The sequence below is a fragment of the Mustela erminea genome, chromosome 18, assembly GCF_009829155.1.
Source record: "Mustela erminea isolate mMusErm1 chromosome 18, mMusErm1.Pri, whole genome shotgun sequence".
NCBI lineage: Eukaryota > Metazoa > Chordata > Mammalia > Carnivora > Mustelidae > Mustela > Mustela erminea.
In genome coordinates this window covers 32159879-32177926 of record NC_045631.1, presented here as the reverse complement: position 1 = coordinate 32177926, position 18048 = coordinate 32159879, and the positions used below count along the sequence as shown (strand labels likewise).

Sequence of the window (18048 nt, the reverse complement as noted above, 5' to 3'; positions counted from 1 at the left end):
TTCCCTCAAGGAACTAGTGCTGTGATAGAACCTGGTGCAAACCATGTAAGTGCCATAAAGGAGGGGAAGGTGGGTTCTGCCGAGGAAACCCAGGAAGGGCGCACTCAGGCAGTACCATCTAAGCTGGTTCTAGATTGATGAGCAGAAGCTTAAAAGTCAGGGAGGAAAAGAAGGAATTGTGACTCTAGGCACAGTTAGTAGCCTGTACACATGCAGAGATGAGTGAAGGAATGGGACCTCCATTGGGAAGAGCCAAAGTTCAGAGTAGTGGGAGCATTTTTACTTCCTTCTTTTTCCAGTAGGACTATATTTAAAAAATGAAAATAGATTTTATTCCACATAGCAATTCATATTATTCGTAGAGGGCAGTTAATTTAAGCTCCCAAGTAATTTGAGTTTATAAAAGTCATCGCAGGAGCTGATCAGAAGTTTCTCTCTAGGTTGTAAACTTTCATATTTAGGCATGTATGTTGATGTTTGATTTCCTAAGGAGATGGAAATAATAGAAAGGGATTAGTTTGGAAGAAGAAACTTTTGAAGCATTTCTTTAACAATAAATATGTAAAGTTTTTAGTTACAGGTATTTATCCAGTTGTTGAAATATATCCTGAAAGAGGGGTGCCTGGGTGACTCAATTCGTCAAGTGTCGGACTCTTGATTTCAGCCCAGGTCAAGATCTCAAGGTCATGGGACCGAGTCCCACATCGGGCAACATACTCAGCACAGAGTCTGCTTGGGATTCTCTTTCTCCTTCCCTCACTGCCCCTCCCCTGGCTCATATGCATCCCCCCACCACATAAATAAATAAATAATATAAATAAAAATAAATAATAAAATTTTTTAGGACGATGAAAATAAATTAACCCAAAAAAAGAATATATATCTATATCTATATAGATATAGATATAGATATATCCCTAAAGATCATTATCTCAAATCAAGGTGCACTTAAAAGTAGGAAACTCCATTTTTAAAATAGTGAACCTCTTCCAGTGATTTCACTAATCCCTTCATTTTATTCAAATTCGTGTGACTTTATATCCCTTGTATTCATTTGTTATCCTTCTTTTTTATTATTAATTAAAATAGACACACAATTTTGAAATGGGAGGTTTGCTCAAACACCAGTCCCAAAATTTGGCTTGTTCAGAGGACTCCAAATTCCAGTAACATAGTTGATAACCTCTTGCCAAAGTACATTTGTTATCAAGATTCCCAAATATAACAACTTTTCTTTTTGTTCAGTAATTTATTAAGCTAATTCAATGAACGGGAAAAGAAATGCTTTGAGGTCTTACTACAGCTGAATATAACAGTATAAAGTTAAAGGGAAAGTTGGCAGAATTGGCACCTAACTTACTTGGAATGGTTGTCTATATCAGTCGAAACAAGTCACTATATAGAAATAAAAATTAACTAATTGCATGTGTTTTCATCCAGAATTATCAGAAATTATAATCATCACTGATCAAATGAGAAATAACTTTCCTATTTCATAGCTTATGATACGGATGATCTTTACTAAGTGTTGCCAGACAGAGAGGCAGGATAAAAGAAAGAGTAAGAAATGAAATATTGTGACCTAATGTTACCATAACAGACCACCTGATTACAACAGCAAGTGGCAATGAACAAAAAGAGAATGTGGGGGGAGAAATAAAGGAATAATGTAAAAAGAGAAATATGACTTGAAATCCTAATAGATAATGCATTCTTGATTGTACACCGTGTTTCCTAATTTGTGTTCACTAAAATGCCGTTTACTTATTAATAATTGGTTACTGCTCTATATCCAGGCGGTGCTGGGTTGGGTTGACATAAAGATATGACAGGATGCCAGGACAGGTCACCATGGACACATAATATCAAGAATGGGTGGGTGGGGACACCTGGGTGGCTCAGTTGTTCCAGCGGCTGCCTTCAGCTCAGGTCATGATCCTGGAATCCTGGGATTGAGTCCTACACTAGGCTCCCTGCTCAGCAAGGGACCTTCTTCTCCCTCTGACCTTCCCCACTCCTTCTCTCTCATTCTCTCTCTCTCTCTCTCAAATAAATAAATAAATAAAATCTTTTTAAAAAAAAGTTTGGGTAAAAAGGGAAGTGGGGCCCCGGTGACACCATGAGAAGAGATGGAAGTAACCGCTTTCGTGGAGACTCTGAGGAGTAAGATGAGGTCCAAGTGATAGGTCAGGCTGTGAGGCCAGGAGGTCCATTACAGATCAGGAAGCGGAGTCTGCATTTTCCATGGTGTCTGTGTATGTGCTGTTTTGGGAGGTATGACTATTTAAGGAATTTATAGACTAGACTCTGATTTTTATTAATAGGTTTATATATAAGCATTTTAAAAAAATAAGTAATAGGGTGAAATTGTTCTAGAAGCGCTGTTTGCCCTCCAGCCTCATAGCAGATTTACTGAAAGTGCTGGAGTTAGCCCTCAAAACAACTTTACTTTTATCGTACTGATTGGCAGATTTTGTATTTCTGAGTTCAGGCTCTTTTAAAGAGTATGAATTTACCTTTGCGTAGTCAAGCTGAAGTAATTCTGTCAAGTAAGCTGATTTACCAGTGTGCAGATTTGGATCCATTTTTATAACTCTTTCAGTTAGCTCAAGCTACCATAACAAAATACTGTAGATTGGGTGATTTAAATATCAGAGATTTATTGCTCACAGTTCTGGAGGCAGGGAAGTCCAAAAACAAAGGCATTTACAGAGTAGACTGTGGGTTTCATTCTGAGACCTCTTGGCATGTGAGCAGTCACCATCTCCGTGTGTACTCACGTGACCTCTCCTTTGTGCACGCATAGGGAAGGAGGAGGGGTGGGGGTGCTCTCTAGTGTCTCTTATAAGGACAGTAATCCTGTTGGATTAGAGCCCTCACTCTTATGACCTCATTTAACTTGTTTCTTTTTTTTTTTTTTTTTAAAGATTTTATTTATTTATCAGAGAGAGAGAGAGAGCGAGAGAGAGCAAGCACAGGCAGACAGAATGGCAGGCAGAGGGAGAAGCAGGCTCCCTGACGAGTAAGGAGCCCGATGCGGGACTCGATCCCAGGACGCTGGGATCATGACCTGAGCCGAAGGCAGCTGCTTAACCAACTGAGCCACCCAGGCGTCCCTTAACTTGTTTCTTTAAGAGTTTATTTATTTATTTGAGAAAGAGAGAGAGAAGCGGGTGGCAGACTCCCCACTGAGCAGGAACCCTTACATGAGGCTCAATCCTAGGACCCCTGGGATCATGACTTGAGCCGAAGGCAGATGCTTAACAGACTGAGCCACCCAGGCGCCCGTGACTTCGTTTCACTTTAATTACTTCCTTAAGTGCCCCTGTGTGCCAGGACCGGGCATTGGGGGCTGGGGCTTCAACATACACATTTTGTGGGGACACAAACATTTAGTTCATAGCAATAGCAAACTGTTAAGCAGGCAGTAGTTAATAATTGAGAGCTAATACACTATTTACATTTGCAGAAGAGGTCTGAGTACATTTTACACCCTGCACAGAAATTGTCCTTTCGGCATTGTTGTGGAGTGGCGTAGAGGATGGTCACCAGATTCAAAGTTACATGACTGTCCTTCTCTGTAACGGAGTCTGTGACAAAGCCCTTCAACCTATTTTGGTGTCAGTCTCCAAATTGTTAACATCAGACAATTGGAGAGAGGATTCCTAAGATCCCTTTCTATCAAAAAAATCTGTTAGTTTTGCTTCCAGTATGGCCAAGTAGGCTCCTGGCAGACTAACCATCCTGCCTAACCCAATTATAAACCGTGGACAAAAATGAAAGACAACCACCTGAAGCCTCTGGAGAGTGAATAAAATCAGGCAGGTTCCAGGGATTCGTCAAAACTTGAAAGAAGAAACCAACATGGGATAAGTTTTTTATTTATTCCACTTTTAGGATGAGGATATAGGTACAGGGACTTCAGAGTGTCTGATATAACTATGTGCGAGAAAATACACCCACAACCAATGCAAAAATTGGCAATCTAAGCAAAGAAATAGAAATGATTTTTTAAAACTAAGTGGAAATTCAAAAAGTAGAAATTATAATATTTTTAAAAATTAGAACAGTGTTAGCCTCTGGGGGGATGGTAGTAAGAATCCACTGGAAAGGGGTCTTTCTGGGATGATGGTACTATTCTATATCTTGAAAAGATTTGGGGTTACATAGCTGTAGGCATTTGTCAAAATTCGGTAAATGTGCACTCTGATTTGTGCATTCCACTGTGGGTAGATTTTTCCACCAAAGGAAAAAATTCTGGATAGACTTCCCAATTGAAAAATCTCTAAATCAGAGACCTGCCTACAAGCTGGACGAGGAAACTCTGGTACATGACTGTGGTCTTTGAAATTCCTTCAAAAGTGATTGTTGAGTGACTGTATTCCATAGTGATGGGCATTCCAGGCAGAAAGAACAGTATCTGGAAAAGCATAGAGAGAAAGACAGACATGGTATGTGCTAGGAAATAGCTCAGTGGCTAGACAATGAGTGGGATTAATAGGACTTGAAGATAAAAACAAAGACTGGAGGGGCACCTGGGTGGCTTAGTGGTTTGAAGCCTTTGCCTTCGGCTCCAGTCATGGTCCCAGAGTCCTAGGATCAAGCCCCAAGTCAGGCTCTCTGCTCGGCAGGGAGCCTGCTTCTCTTTCTCTCTGCCTGCCTCTCTGCCTACTTGTGATCTCTTTCTGTCAAATAAATGAATAAAATCTTAAAAAACAACACAAAAGCCTGAAGCCATATTTTAAAGTTTTTTTTTAATTTTTTAAAGATTTGTTTATTTATTTGAGGGAGGGGCAGAGGGAGAGGGAAAGAAAGAATCTCAAGCAGATTCCCTGCTGAGCACAGAGCCTGATGTGGGGCTTGATCTCATGACCTGAGCCGAAATCAAGAGCTGGACACTTAACCTACTGAGTAACCCAGGCACCCCAGCGTTGTTTTGTTTTGTTCTGTTTAAATTGGGGTTGTTCATACCACTGCTTTGAGAGCTTTCCCTCTGCTCTTTTAGATTAAGTTGTGTAATTTATGTGCAATAAAATGTAAGTGTACAAGTCACTGAGTTTTGAGCATGTGTACAGTTATAGACCACCACCATGACTCCAGAACTTTATCATGTGCCCCTGTGTAATCAGTCTTCTTCATTACTTCTGGTCCCAGGCTTTCTGCCACTATAGTTTTACTTTTTCTAAAATTTCATATTAAACTATAAGTATGTAACATCTTCTACTTAATGGTATAGTGCTTTTAGGATTCATCCTTGGTGTTCTGTGTCAATATTGTTGAGTGGTATCCCATTGGATTAATATTCCACAGTTTATCTAGTCACTAATTGATGGACAACTGAACTGGGGATTTTATAGAAGCTCATATGAACATTCAAGTACGTGTCCTTTTATAAATACGTGTTTTGAAAGGGTCCTAAATGTTATACTGTGGTTTGTTTAAAAAAAAAATTTAGGTGATCATTATACTGTGGGAACTAATATTCTTTGTAGAGGAGAAAAGGCAAAGTTCAGATCACTTTTATTTGAGTTTGTAACTCTTTCATTCATATTGAGTTTATCTGACTGCATGAAAGTTATTATTTGAAATATTCCCTTGCTCTACAAAGGTGTTTTTATTGCTTTTCTTTAAATCTTTTTACAACGTACATATAATGAAAAGTTAAATCTTAAGGACAAATATCCAAAAGTTTTGGTTTTCTGATTTGTTCAGATTTTACGTGAAATCTTTAACAAATTTCTAGATAAACTTTTTTTTCTTTCTTTTCTTTTTCTTTTTTTTTTTTTTACTTAAAGACAGTGTTAACAGCAAAATGCTAACTGGGAATTAGTGATACTTAGAGGTATTGTTAGAGGTATTGTTATCCTCAATACAGAAAACATCAATGATCTTGATTTTTTTTAACGATCTTGATTTAATTTCATCTGGTCTGTGTCAATGTTTGTAAAAATTGCCTATCTGATGGTCCTCCACTACCCTGTTGTCAAAATCTACAAATAACAGTTGTGCAAATATTTGTGAGAAAGTTCCCCTGGTGAGTACAAAGACCTCAGAACAACAGTAGAATTTCAAATATGTGCAGGATTCACTGAACCATCAGCCTTCATGGGAGTCAAATTTCTGTAGTTAGTCAACAAATACTTCTTGAGTGCCCAGTGTATATGTGTGTGAGGCACTGTTCTGAATCTGGCCACCATTCTACCAGGCCTTGGAGAGTAAGCACTCAACAAATGTGAGTGGAAAAGGTGTTGAGCAAAGTTCCTGGCAGATCCACGATCTGGGCATTTAAGGAGCCAATAGCCTGCTAAGGTTGTTTGAAGGTTACTATGCTGGACAAGTTCTGAGGGAGATTTTAACCGGCTTTACCAGCTTGCATGAGATTCCAAATCAGACTGAAAGATGGAGTACGGAGATTTGAGGCCAGCATATCCAAACCCGCTTAGTGACATTTCCCTTTCTAGGGACAAAAAAAGTGTCGCACCCCTGATTTAGACATGAAATAAAATAAAATGAACATTGTGGTAGACAGGATTCTAAGATGTCCCTTCAGATTCCTGGCTACTGGTATATATACACACTTTGTTTTTTAAAGATTTTATTTATTTATTTGTCAGAGAAAGAGAGAGAGCGAGCACAGGCACACAGAGTGGCAGGCAGAGTCAGAGGGAGAAGCAGGGAGCCCGATGTGGGACTCGATCCCAGGACGCTGGGATCATGACCTGAGCCGAAGGCAGCTGCTTAACCAACTGAGCCACCGAGGCGTCCCTATATACACACTTTCTACCAGTTATTCAACCAAATACTAACCTAGGAGCTGCTGTGAAGAGATGTTGCATATATATTTAGTTGATGGTAAAACAGGAAGATTATCCCAGAAGGCCCAATCACACAAGCGCTTTAAATCTGAATCTAGAAGTCAAAGACAGAAAAGTCAGATTGAAAGCATGAAAAGATGTTCCATGCTGTTGCTAGCTTGGAGATGGAGGCGGGGTCACCTGGCAAGGAATGCCAGCGACGTGTAAGCCCCAACTAACATCCCACAGGAAAATGGGGACTTTAATCCTACAGCTTGAAAGGAACTGAATTCTGCCAACAACCAAAATGAATTTGGAAGCACATTTTCCCCCAGAACCTCGGGTGAAAACTCACCTCAGCTGACACCTTGATTTTAGTTTGCATACCCTCAGCATAGAACCCAAGCATGCCATGCCTGGCTTCCAACCTGCAGGACAATGAGCTAATAAGTGGGTATTGTCTCAGGCTGCTAAGTTTGTAAGAAAACATGTACAATCATGAACATATGTTTCCTTGAAAGCTCACTTCCAAAATACATAATTTCTAGAATTCTGGTATTCTGATATGGGATACTTTTATAAGTATGTGATGGTAGTAGAGTGCTAATGACATTCCATTGATGTACTCATGAAGTCACCTTGAGAGGTATGTTAATTTCTCTGTTGGTTTGAATCTAGCTAGCATTTTGACCTAGTTAACAAACTGCTCTTCCTGTTTTCTTAGGAAGTCTGTCTTCCTATTACTCTCAGGCAACCTGCTATTGGAGGCAAGTAGTGGTGTCTATTTTGGAATACCCAACATACTGCCATTAGTCTTAACCAGTGAATATCAAGCTTTCTTGACAGCAACTTTACCACCTCTAGTCACTAAATCTGTTTTCCTGAATGGTGTAAAAAAAAAAAAAAAAAGAAAGAAAAAGAAGTGCAATTCCTCTTTTTTTTTCCCCTCCTAGTTGATCTATTAATTCATGTTCAGCAGCCACTAACCTCTTAATATGTTTATTTCTCTAATAACATAAGTGCTTTAAGGAAATCCTGTTTATCTTTGTACACTAAAAGGAATTAGGACCCCCTCACACACAAACACACACATATATCACCTCTATAGACTGATTATACAGATAAAGATCTCACACTCTTGTGAGGATAGCTTCAGCAACTTTTGTGCTCAGTTGTGTTAGTAGACAGAATGAAGTCCATTGTATGTCATTGATTTTAAGCAAAACCAAACTAAACCAGATCATTGCCCCAGCATTGTGTAAATACCCAGAGGAAATTGTCAGTAGAAGCCTGCATTCTCTTCCTCAGTCTGGGTCATGAGATGAGAGTTAACAGTGTTAAGAAAGAACATTTAAACTGGCTTCTCAAATATCTGGACCCCATGATCTTAACTGGAAATAAAGGACTTCCAACTGTAAAAATACTGAGTTTTGCATCTGTCAGGAAGAGAAACATAGAAAATGAATATTAGCTTTTTCCATCCTGTTAAGTGGGTATTAGTATAGTATTTATTTGACCAGAAATGGTGACAACAAGATAAAGAAGACTATGAACCACCAAATAACCTCTGGAAATATTTTTACCATGTTGTTCATTTAATATGTTACAGCTTTTTAACTTGCTCAATGAGTGACTTCTAACTAGAAAGAACTTCTATCTGTTAGCATTTCAACTTCTGAATTGGAGATGTACAAATATCGAAACATATAAAACCTTTCTACATTATATATGTCATTTGCTTTTTTTTTTCCTTTGCTTGTTTAAATGATTTATGTAACCATGTGGTAAAACCTCAAGCTTTGGGTCTAAAATTATGTCTGTTTATACTTTATGCAAGTCTAATTTCAAGGAGTGTTTAAAACAAATTCAGAAAATCCATATAGTTTTCAAGAAATTATTTCCTTAAAAATCATTTTTATATTTAAAATACTGCATTATTTGGCTATTTTTAGATTACAATCATCTCTGAGTATAATAGATTCCTTTTTCATAGTAAAATTAGCTGCTAGTTCTTTTAAAATTGGAACTGCGATTCAGACCTACAAATTAACTTGTACAATTGTAAATCTAACATAAAATGTCTCTAAAATAGACTGCTTTGTGTTCAAGCCTAAAAATTATTTTAGTTCCTTTCAAAAGAGCATTTCTCTGGGTAATAGTGCAGAAATTGAGATATGGGAGTTTTGTTTTCTGTTTTTGTTATTGTTATACAAAAAGTTAGGCAAAGGTGTTATTTGACCGTTTTGAAATATGGATCGTTGGCAGTGCACCCAGGAATTAGGGAAGCGACAGCCTCACAGCGCTGATTAAACGCCTAGGCTGTAGCACCAAATTGCTTGGGTTCAAACTGTGACTGCTCTGTTTATTAGCAGTGTGACAATGGGCAAGCTACGTAAAGCTCTGTGCCCCTCAGTTTTCTCCTGTCAAATAAGGTCAATAATAGTAGCAATCGCAAAGGATTGTTAGGAGGACACAATGAGCTAATGTTTAGGATATGCCTGGAAGAATGCCAGGTACCTAGAAAGCTTTATGTAAACATTTACTAAATACACCATTCACTGTTAGGGCAGTGATTCTTCACATCATCAGACGAGGGTAGTAATAATCAGTTTCATGAATCACCTAATGGACAAAATGGTATTTCTCTCCTTTGATTTTTGGAACTTTCTATTAGGACTAAGATACTAAAAGAGAGATGGGCTCCACAGAGATTATATTGGAGCTGGCTAGTTACTTTTTAATGTGCTGACTGTCTAACATGGACTTTATTAAAAATCAAAATAGTTAAACTGTAAATTTAAAGTAAATTTTTTTAAAAAGGGAATAAATACTCAGAACTTGGGGTGCCTGGGTGGCTCAGTGAGTTAAAGCCTCTGCCTTCGGCTCAGGTCATGATCTCAGGGTCCTGGGATCGAGTCCCGCATCGGGCTCTCTGCTCAGCAGGGAGCCTGCTTCCTCCCTCTCTCTCTCTCTCTCTGCCTGCCTCTCTGCCTACTTGTGATCTCTCTCTCTCTGTCAAATAAATAATAAATAAAATATTTTTAAAAATACTCAGAACTCACCTCTTCCTCATCATTTTCCTACACTGTACTATCATCTTTGTTCTTATCTAAGTCTATTAGACCTGGGAACACAATGCATTGGTGTACCACCTGGCATTGCTTCCCGACCCTGTAGCCACTGACATCACATTAGTAGCTTGAAATCAGTCATGGTAGGAGTAATTACACTACAGAAATCAGTAAATGCTACAAATGAGCGCTCTCTCCAACCCTCCCCACCCCCGCAAGAGGTGGTTGTCAAATATTTACCATCACACCACTCAACAGATGTTATCATGGGTGAAATAGAGACTATATCATTTCCTGTATTAAGAAGAGGATTGTATAAAGATATACACCTTAGTAGAGATTTCCCCCGCGCATAATTTAAATACTTATTTTTTATATGAAGCATCCATTACTCTATATTATCTCTAAAACCATAACTCTGAAGAATGAGCTGTTATTTTAATTACTATGACTAATAATGGTCTCTTTTTGTATATCATTGTTTAGGTTATATTATCTAATGAGAGTCTCATGATACCCCCCAGGTGAGACAACAGCTATTCATCACTACTGTATACTGTAGATGAGAAAGTTGAGACTTCATAAATTATTACTTTTCCGAGGTTCTTTGACTTGTACTTGAAGAATATTACATACAGATTTGGATTTTCTGACTGCACGTCAAGTGAAAATTGTACTGCGTGATGATTGTGATATTCTTTAGGGAAACCTTACTGTGCGTTAGAAAGGTCTCTCTTTCACCTTCTCGGTTTTCCCTTCCCTTCCCCCACCCTCTTCCCTCCTCCTCTGCTTCTCTCCCTCCGTCTCTTCCTCTCGAGATAACAGATCCTAGAAGTAAGGTGTATTTGAACCTTTATAACAATTACACTAGCAAGTGTTTTTCAAGTAAATGCGGCTCTCTTTGAATTCTGAGGTTGATGGTATCGTCTTTATTTCATGCTCAGAATCCTCATTCTCCAGTTTCCTCCCCATCCCACCTCCTGCCGTCATCGTCCATGTGAACCCACCATATTTACTCTTCTGTTCTTTGGCCCACGGACAGCTGTGGTCCTCAGCTCTCACCAAGAGCCTTGGCATCAACAGATAGCGGCTCAAACTTCCCACTTCCCCAGCTGATTACATGCTGGATGGCCCTCAGTCAGCCCTCCTGGCTATTTTCTCTATCCTTCAGCCTCCATTGCAGTTCTTACTTGTCTTCTCATTCAGTTTATCGTCCGGGGCCCCGTGTTTCAATCCTTCTTACAAATCCCTTCCGTTCACTCGGCCCTCTGTCCTGTCGCGGTATTTCACAGCACTGGAAGCCTCCACAAGCTCAATCATCCACCTTCTGCACAATATACATAAGTAACGAGCATTGGCATAGGTTAGACAACCATGATTCACTAGATTCCACTAGATCTTTTGTTGTATAATCATAGTTATGTTAAAGTCCGATATTTTATCTATCCCTGAATCTGATGTTGTTAGTAGTTTTATCTTTTGACAATGATCTCTTTTTTTTCTCCTGTGTGTCTCCTAATTTTGATTCAATGTCAGACATTGAATATACAGAACCGTGGACACTGGGGTAAATATTATTGAAGCCCAGAAGCGGGCCTGTCTCATCTCTGTCAGGACGTTAGCAAGGCAGGTGATGCCCTGGGGGAGGGTGGGGCATTCGGTCTCATTTGTAGGCAAGCTGGGTTTACTTGCGTTTCTAGAATCACAATGAATTTAGAGTCGTCCAGTGGTTGTCTGCCCTTCCCCTGTGCTTATGTAAGGTCCGGAATACTGGAGGGTTTTTCTCAGTGTCCTGCTTGGTCCTCAGCTGGAAGGCAGCAGGCTGTACACACATCACAGTGGATGTGGATGTTTAATGTTGTTCCCTTGCCCTCCGCAACAGGCAGATGGCTCTTTCTTTTTGTTCCATGCAAGGTTAGAGCTGGATGTGGGGAGTAAGGGCTGGGGAGAGGCTCTCGGTCTTCCTACTCGAGTCTCTGGTTTAGCAGACCTTGTGCCCAAGTCACAGGGTAAGGACTTTCTCAGCCTTCTGTCTCTCCTCGGTGGCAGACAACCCTACTTCCTATTTAGTGCTCAAGCGGGTTTCCTGCCTCTGTCTTTGTGGAAGTCAGATTCTTCTTTGTATCCGTGTAGGATTCTGGATTTGAAAGGTTTCCTGCCCTTGCCCCTACAGTGACTTAGTGCTCATGCAGGATGAAGAAGACATCAGGTTTCCAATGTCTCGTGCCCCTCACTGGGACAAACAAGATTTTCCTGGAGTTTGGGCAGGGGTTGGGGGTGAGACAGTTTCTAGCCCCCAGGAACAGATGACTTATCTTCATGTCACTCAGTGTCCTGTCCAGTATGGGGAGTGTCTCCTGCCTTTCCCCAGCCACAGCCAGCTATTCCTTCATATTAGAAAGGGTTGAGGTCTCTGCTGCTCTATGCTTGCCCCCTATAGTGTAGTTGACCACCATCTTGTACTCATGCAGGGCGCAGAACATGGATGGTACACCCCCTTCCCTCTCAAAACTTCGCAGGTTTTGCATGAGCTTGCACCACCCAGAGGGCTTTCTCAGGTCTCTTGCCCATCCTCAATCTTTCTCGTAAGCAAGGAGCTGTTTAGGGAGAGCAGATTCTCCTTGGGGAGGGCAGGGAGCTGAGCTCCCAGGAATACTAAAAACTATCATGCTAGCCCATAAACAGGTCTTACAAATCTGTTAACATTTTAGATGTTTCCTTCTTACCCACTTTAATGGCTTCGTTTCTTACTACGCTCTGCCAAGAGAGAAGAGTTCATGTGCCGCATCTTTTCTTGGAGGAGCTCCTCACCCTTTGGAATTCAGTTCACCTCAGGGTCAGCTCAGGTGAGGAACTCAGTCTCTGAGGGACTCAAAAAAATTATTATATTTTTTAGGTTGTACAGCTTTTCCCCACATATGGTGGGAGCAAAATTCTTTGCAGTTTTCCTCATCTTAATGAGAAGCAGATCTCCTGCTTCTTTTTAAAGAAACTTTCAAACAGTTTTAACATGCCCTGCAAAACCTTGCACAGTCATATTTGCTTATCTGTCCAGCCAAATCTTGTATCATCCTCCCCTCCTTCATTCACTATACTCCAGCAACAGTGATGTCTCACTTCCTCAAATGTGCCAAGTTTGTCCCATCCCCAGAGCCTTTGCACATGCTGTATGCTCAGCCTAGAGTGTTCTTTCCCATGTCTATACCTCCTTAACTGCAGTTCCTCCAGAGGTCCTTTGTCCCACACCCCCTTTCCAAATTAGTACATAAATTACTTCCTCGTTCCTTCTCACAGCCGGACAATATCCCATTATCCGGATACGTTGTCTCCAGTCAGTCCCCATTGGTGGTCATTTAGATTATTGCCAATCCTTGTTTGTTTTAACAGTTAATCTTGTACAGAAAACTTACCTGCGGGCTAGATTCCTAGAAGAATTGCGGGTTGAAATGGTACATGAGGACAGTGAAGATAGTGCTTCAGATTCTGGGCGCTGGCACCCGCCAGCCATGTAACTTGGACAAATGATTTCACTTTTCTGTGCCTCAGTTCCCTCGTCTGTAAAATGGGGATGATCGCAGTACTTCTTAGAATGGCCGTGAGGCCAAACAGAGTTGGTACATGTGTCGTACTTGGAACAGAGTCTAGCACATAACCACTGAACAAATGTCAGCTGTTACTATTAGCACTTAAGATTTTACACAGATAGGGGCACCTGGGTGGCTCAGTGGGTTAAAGCCTCTGCCTTTGGCTCAGGTCATGATCCCAGAGTCCTGGGATCGAGCCCCACATCGGGCGCTCTGCTCAGCAGGGAGCCTGCTTCTTCCTCTCTCTCTGCCTGCCTCCCCACCTACTTGTGATCTCTGTCAAATAAATAAATAAAATCTTTTAAGAAAAAAAGAAAGATTTTACACAGATATTGACAAGTTCCTATAAATATGTTAACAATTTATACTCCCATCAGTATGGGAATGACTGTCTCTTCACACTTTCAACACAGTGTCTTATTAAACAACTTTTTAATCTTTACTAACATGATATGCATGACATCTCATAACAGTTTAATTTGTATTTGTCTCATAAGGAGTAAAGTTAAGCATATTTTCATGTGTTTAAGTGCATTTGTCTTTTCTGTGTCCTGAATGTTCAGCATGTTCCCCTGACTCCTATTCATCATTGGTCTTGTTCTTACTGATTTGTGTAGTTCTTTGTGTGTTCAGAGATTTAGTCTTTGTCTGTGCTGTAAGTTACTCTTTCACAGTATTCAACACTTTTCTGTCATTGTACTTACTTCTATTTTTAACGATGTCTTTGTTTATAATTATGTTTTAAGTCTCCATAGACCAAGTCCAAGTTTATTTGTTCATCATTGCATACTGAACACAAAGTAAAATACTGAACACATACTAAGTGATCGATATGTATCTGATGAATGGGTCAGATATGACAAAGAGAATCTCATTACCTAAATAGACTGGAAAATTGGAAGGAAACTAGTTTGTACGAAAACATGATGAGTTTAGTTTTGGATATGTTGAGTTTTAGGTGACAGCTAAATATGTACAATACTCTTACTTTGGCAAGATACTCATGAAGATTTTGGAGCCATCCCCATGAAGTGATTGATTGGAAACAGATGATCTCTGATGGAGAAAATGTTATGTGAGAGTCTATGGACAAATACTTCCAATCAGAAACAATTTCAAGTGATTATGGTTATAATAATAGTTTTAAGACAGACACGAAATGAAAAGGAAAAATAGAAACATTATATATTTACAAGAATAAAGCAAATGAGGAATGGAGAAAAAAATTTAATGCCTTGGAATAATAATGATTATTGAAAAGTATTTAGATCGTGTTATAATTTTACCCAAATCACTTGCTATGAAGAAATGAAATCATTTACTTATGGAAAAGGGGGTCTAGCTTAAACATACAAGCTTGTATAAATCAAAAGTGCTCTTTTTGTATAAAATAAGCTACTTAGCTTATCAGTATTGTGTTTTTCAGTTTTTAACTGGAAAGTGATTGTGTTTTCTAGTACTAAGCTATCCCTAAGAGATTATTACTATCAATTTAGTCTCCAGTTCTGTTTTTCAGATTATAGTAGCTGCATGAAAAAGAAGAAACCATTCAGTCTTCTAAAAAGAAATGCTCATTTTTTCAGAATAGAGAATTTATCCTAAAATAAGCTGTGCTGTGTATTATTTAACACAAAAGAATCATCTTTATGGCTACAGTCATTCATTAACCATATTGACTAAAATGAATATGGATTAGTACCTTTAATAAGTCTGTTGTGAAGTTATAGTCCTTGTTTAATAATTGTAAGAAAATAATCAGGGGATGCCTGAGTGGCTCAATTGGTTAAGTGTCTGCCTTTGGTTCAGGTCATGATCCCAGGGTCCTGGGCAAGGAGCCTGCTTCTCCCTCTGCCTCTGCTGCTCCTCCTACTTGTGCTCGCTCGCTCTCTGACAAATGAATAAATAAAGTCCTTTAAAAAAGAAAAGAAAGAAAGAGAAAAGAATCAGGGCGGGAATTCTGTTCTGATGGCAGAGAGAATGTGTGGTACTCCAATGTCCGTCTCAATTTTTAAAGGACACTGTGGATTAAAAGGTGCTAAGGTGCACGTTTTTTTCTCCTTTTTATGAAAAAAAAATCTGTGATTTAAAATTTAGAAGGTTTTTGTCCAAATGATTTGTTTGCCCAACCATTATTATAGCTATAATGGTTGGACAAACAAATCATTTGGACAAAAACCTTAGTCCCATTAGAATGACTTTCTCCTTAACCTTGAGCTGTCTCTTTGCCTTATTGACTGGATAGTCTTATTTCTGAGCATTTTTATCATGAAAGCAAGATTCTTCTGTACACTCATGACATTCCTCCCTGCAGGCAAGGTGGTTGTTCATAATCAATGATCACACAGAAAGTGTAAAACACAGAAAGTGTGAAAAAAGAAAATAAGCCTCCTTGAACAGGTGCAGCAGCAGATTTTCGGGGCCCGTGTGTCCAGGCATGTGCTGCTGGAAGAGATGGAGACGGTGCCACTTGGGGGGCTTCGGTGCCACTTGGGGGGCTTCTAAGAAGCCAGCCATTCGATTATGCTGCCTTCCCGGAAACACTCATTTTTTACTTAAAAGAGGAACGTTTATTCACCAAGAGAGCAAAGAAGCTCCTAGGTAGCCTGTGTTCATCGACAAAGGATACCGTTACAGAATTTTTAGCCAAAGTCTTCTTTTATACAACTTCTGTTAATGGACTGGAATAGATCTAAAATTAAAATGTTCTTGTTTTCCTTAATTATAAAAGCAACTTCAGAACCGTTCTCAAGGAAGATTCCTAAAGAAGGGAATGGTGACAGAGTGATGTTTTATTTCATTCAAATAGTTTGTGCATTTTTTTTAAAGTTTTTTTTTTTTAAGATTTTATTTATTTATTTGACAGACAGAGATCACAAGTAGGCAGAGAGGCAGGCAGTGGAGGGGAGTAGGGGGAAGCAGGCTCCCCGCTGAGCAGAGAGCCCGATGTGGGGCTCCATCCCAGCACCCCAGGAACATGATCTGAGCCAAAGGCAGAGGCCTTAACCCACCGAGCCACCCAGGTGCCCCTAGTTTATGCATCTTTGCTCAGCCTCATGCTGAGACTTAGGGGAATGGAAGTCAGTCTATGGTGGTAGCTCAGTTTCTTTCCAAAGAAGTCGACTACCTGAGCCATGGAGTCTGTTCTCTAGTGCATTAATGTAGATTACACCCATCAGTGGATTCATGACAAGCCAGGATCAAAAGACAGATCCAAAAGGTCAATTAAAATCCTTAGCAACCACGCAGGGATATAGCAGAAGGATAGAAACCATTGTATTCTAGAGGGGTGCCTTCCATAACTGCAATATAAAAGAATGTGGCTGCTCAACATGGGCCTGTTCTCTCGATATGAGTACACAAATGTACTCATTTACAGAAATATGGCCAAATAATTTCTTGCTTACTTCAATCTGCATTTCTTTATAGCTCACTAACTAGTCTCAATCCCATTAACAGAAATGAAAGCTAAGTTTAGCAAATTGTTTGGCCGTTTGTGTTTAGTACACAAAATTTTTAATTAACAAAATAAAATACCACAATCCATTGTAAATCACTTTGCTAAACTTTTTGACTTCACAAGGAATTCGGTCTTGTCCGGAAGCTACTTTCAAGCCCCTGCTGATCAGGCACTCATGCACCAGTACCCTGTAGAGCTGAGCGAAAACACGTAAAGGGAGCCAATTAAGGAAATGTAGAGCCAAAATAGAGAAGCAGGGTCTGTCTTGTCCATCCTTCTGCCTTCAGGCAAAAACCATCGCCTGCACCAAAAATTTTTGCTTGAATCCTGCTGACAAAAATGCTCACCCCATGTAAATGACAAGTCATAATCCAGTTAATGCAACTAAAGCAGATTGTTAACTGTTCCAGACTTATTTATTGTGTTCTAAAGATGCTGAATCTGAAAGCTCATCTGAATTGTTTTAATTCCTCCTTTCGAGAAAATTATTTTGTACAAGAAATGTACTCAAATAATTGTAAAGATGTGGGAAGTTTGCATCCAGGAAATAAAGTTATCTTTATCATCTTATTAAGTGTATTTTTGGTTTCCCTTCACTCTAGATCTACCTTATGGGTGGGAGGAAGCTTACACAGCAGATGGAATCAAGTACTTCATCAAGTAAGTACAAGCATCTCAACCAAGTAAGCAATTTCCTTCACATCTGGAGAGAACCTGGAAGTTGCAGAATAATCAGCAAAACCAAGAAACCCTCTTGGAGGTTACAAAAATTAGTAACAAGAAATGAAGCCTCACCATTTTCATTTCATGTGATTTAAATGCTAATATCAGATATCGTTGGGTTGGGGGGAAACTGGTAATTATTTCAAGGGAAACAGCAAAAAGTTGGAACAAGATCACAATCTGAACTTAAATATTGGCTGCCTGAATTCACTTCTGGCTAAAAGTATTAATACTTATGAGAGTTAATATCTAATGAAAAAAATCGACTTTGTATTGTCTTAACACTTCTTAATATTTAATGCAGTAATACTAATAATAATCAGCATTTTTAATGCTTTACAGTTTATAAAGTTCATTCATTCTGCAAATCTATTTTGAGCATTTGCTCTGTGCCATGCAATGTTCCATGCCTTGGAGAT

The 18048-nt window shown here is 39.5% G+C and overlaps 1 protein-coding gene across 7 annotated transcripts in view; it reads left to right on the top strand.

Annotated features, from left to right (window-relative positions):
• The window catches only part of STXBP4 (syntaxin binding protein 4), a 175559-nt gene that overhangs the window by 125628 nt on the left and 31883 nt on the right, over positions 1 to 18048 (top strand). For all 7 annotated transcript variants that reach the window (XM_032319773.1, XM_032319771.1, XM_032319769.1 and 4 more), the window contains one exon: positions 17509 to 17566. In XM_032319773.1, the coding sequence (XP_032175664.1) occupies positions 17509 to 17566 (58 nt within the window). The remainder of the gene's footprint in view (positions 1 to 17508; positions 17567 to 18048) is intronic.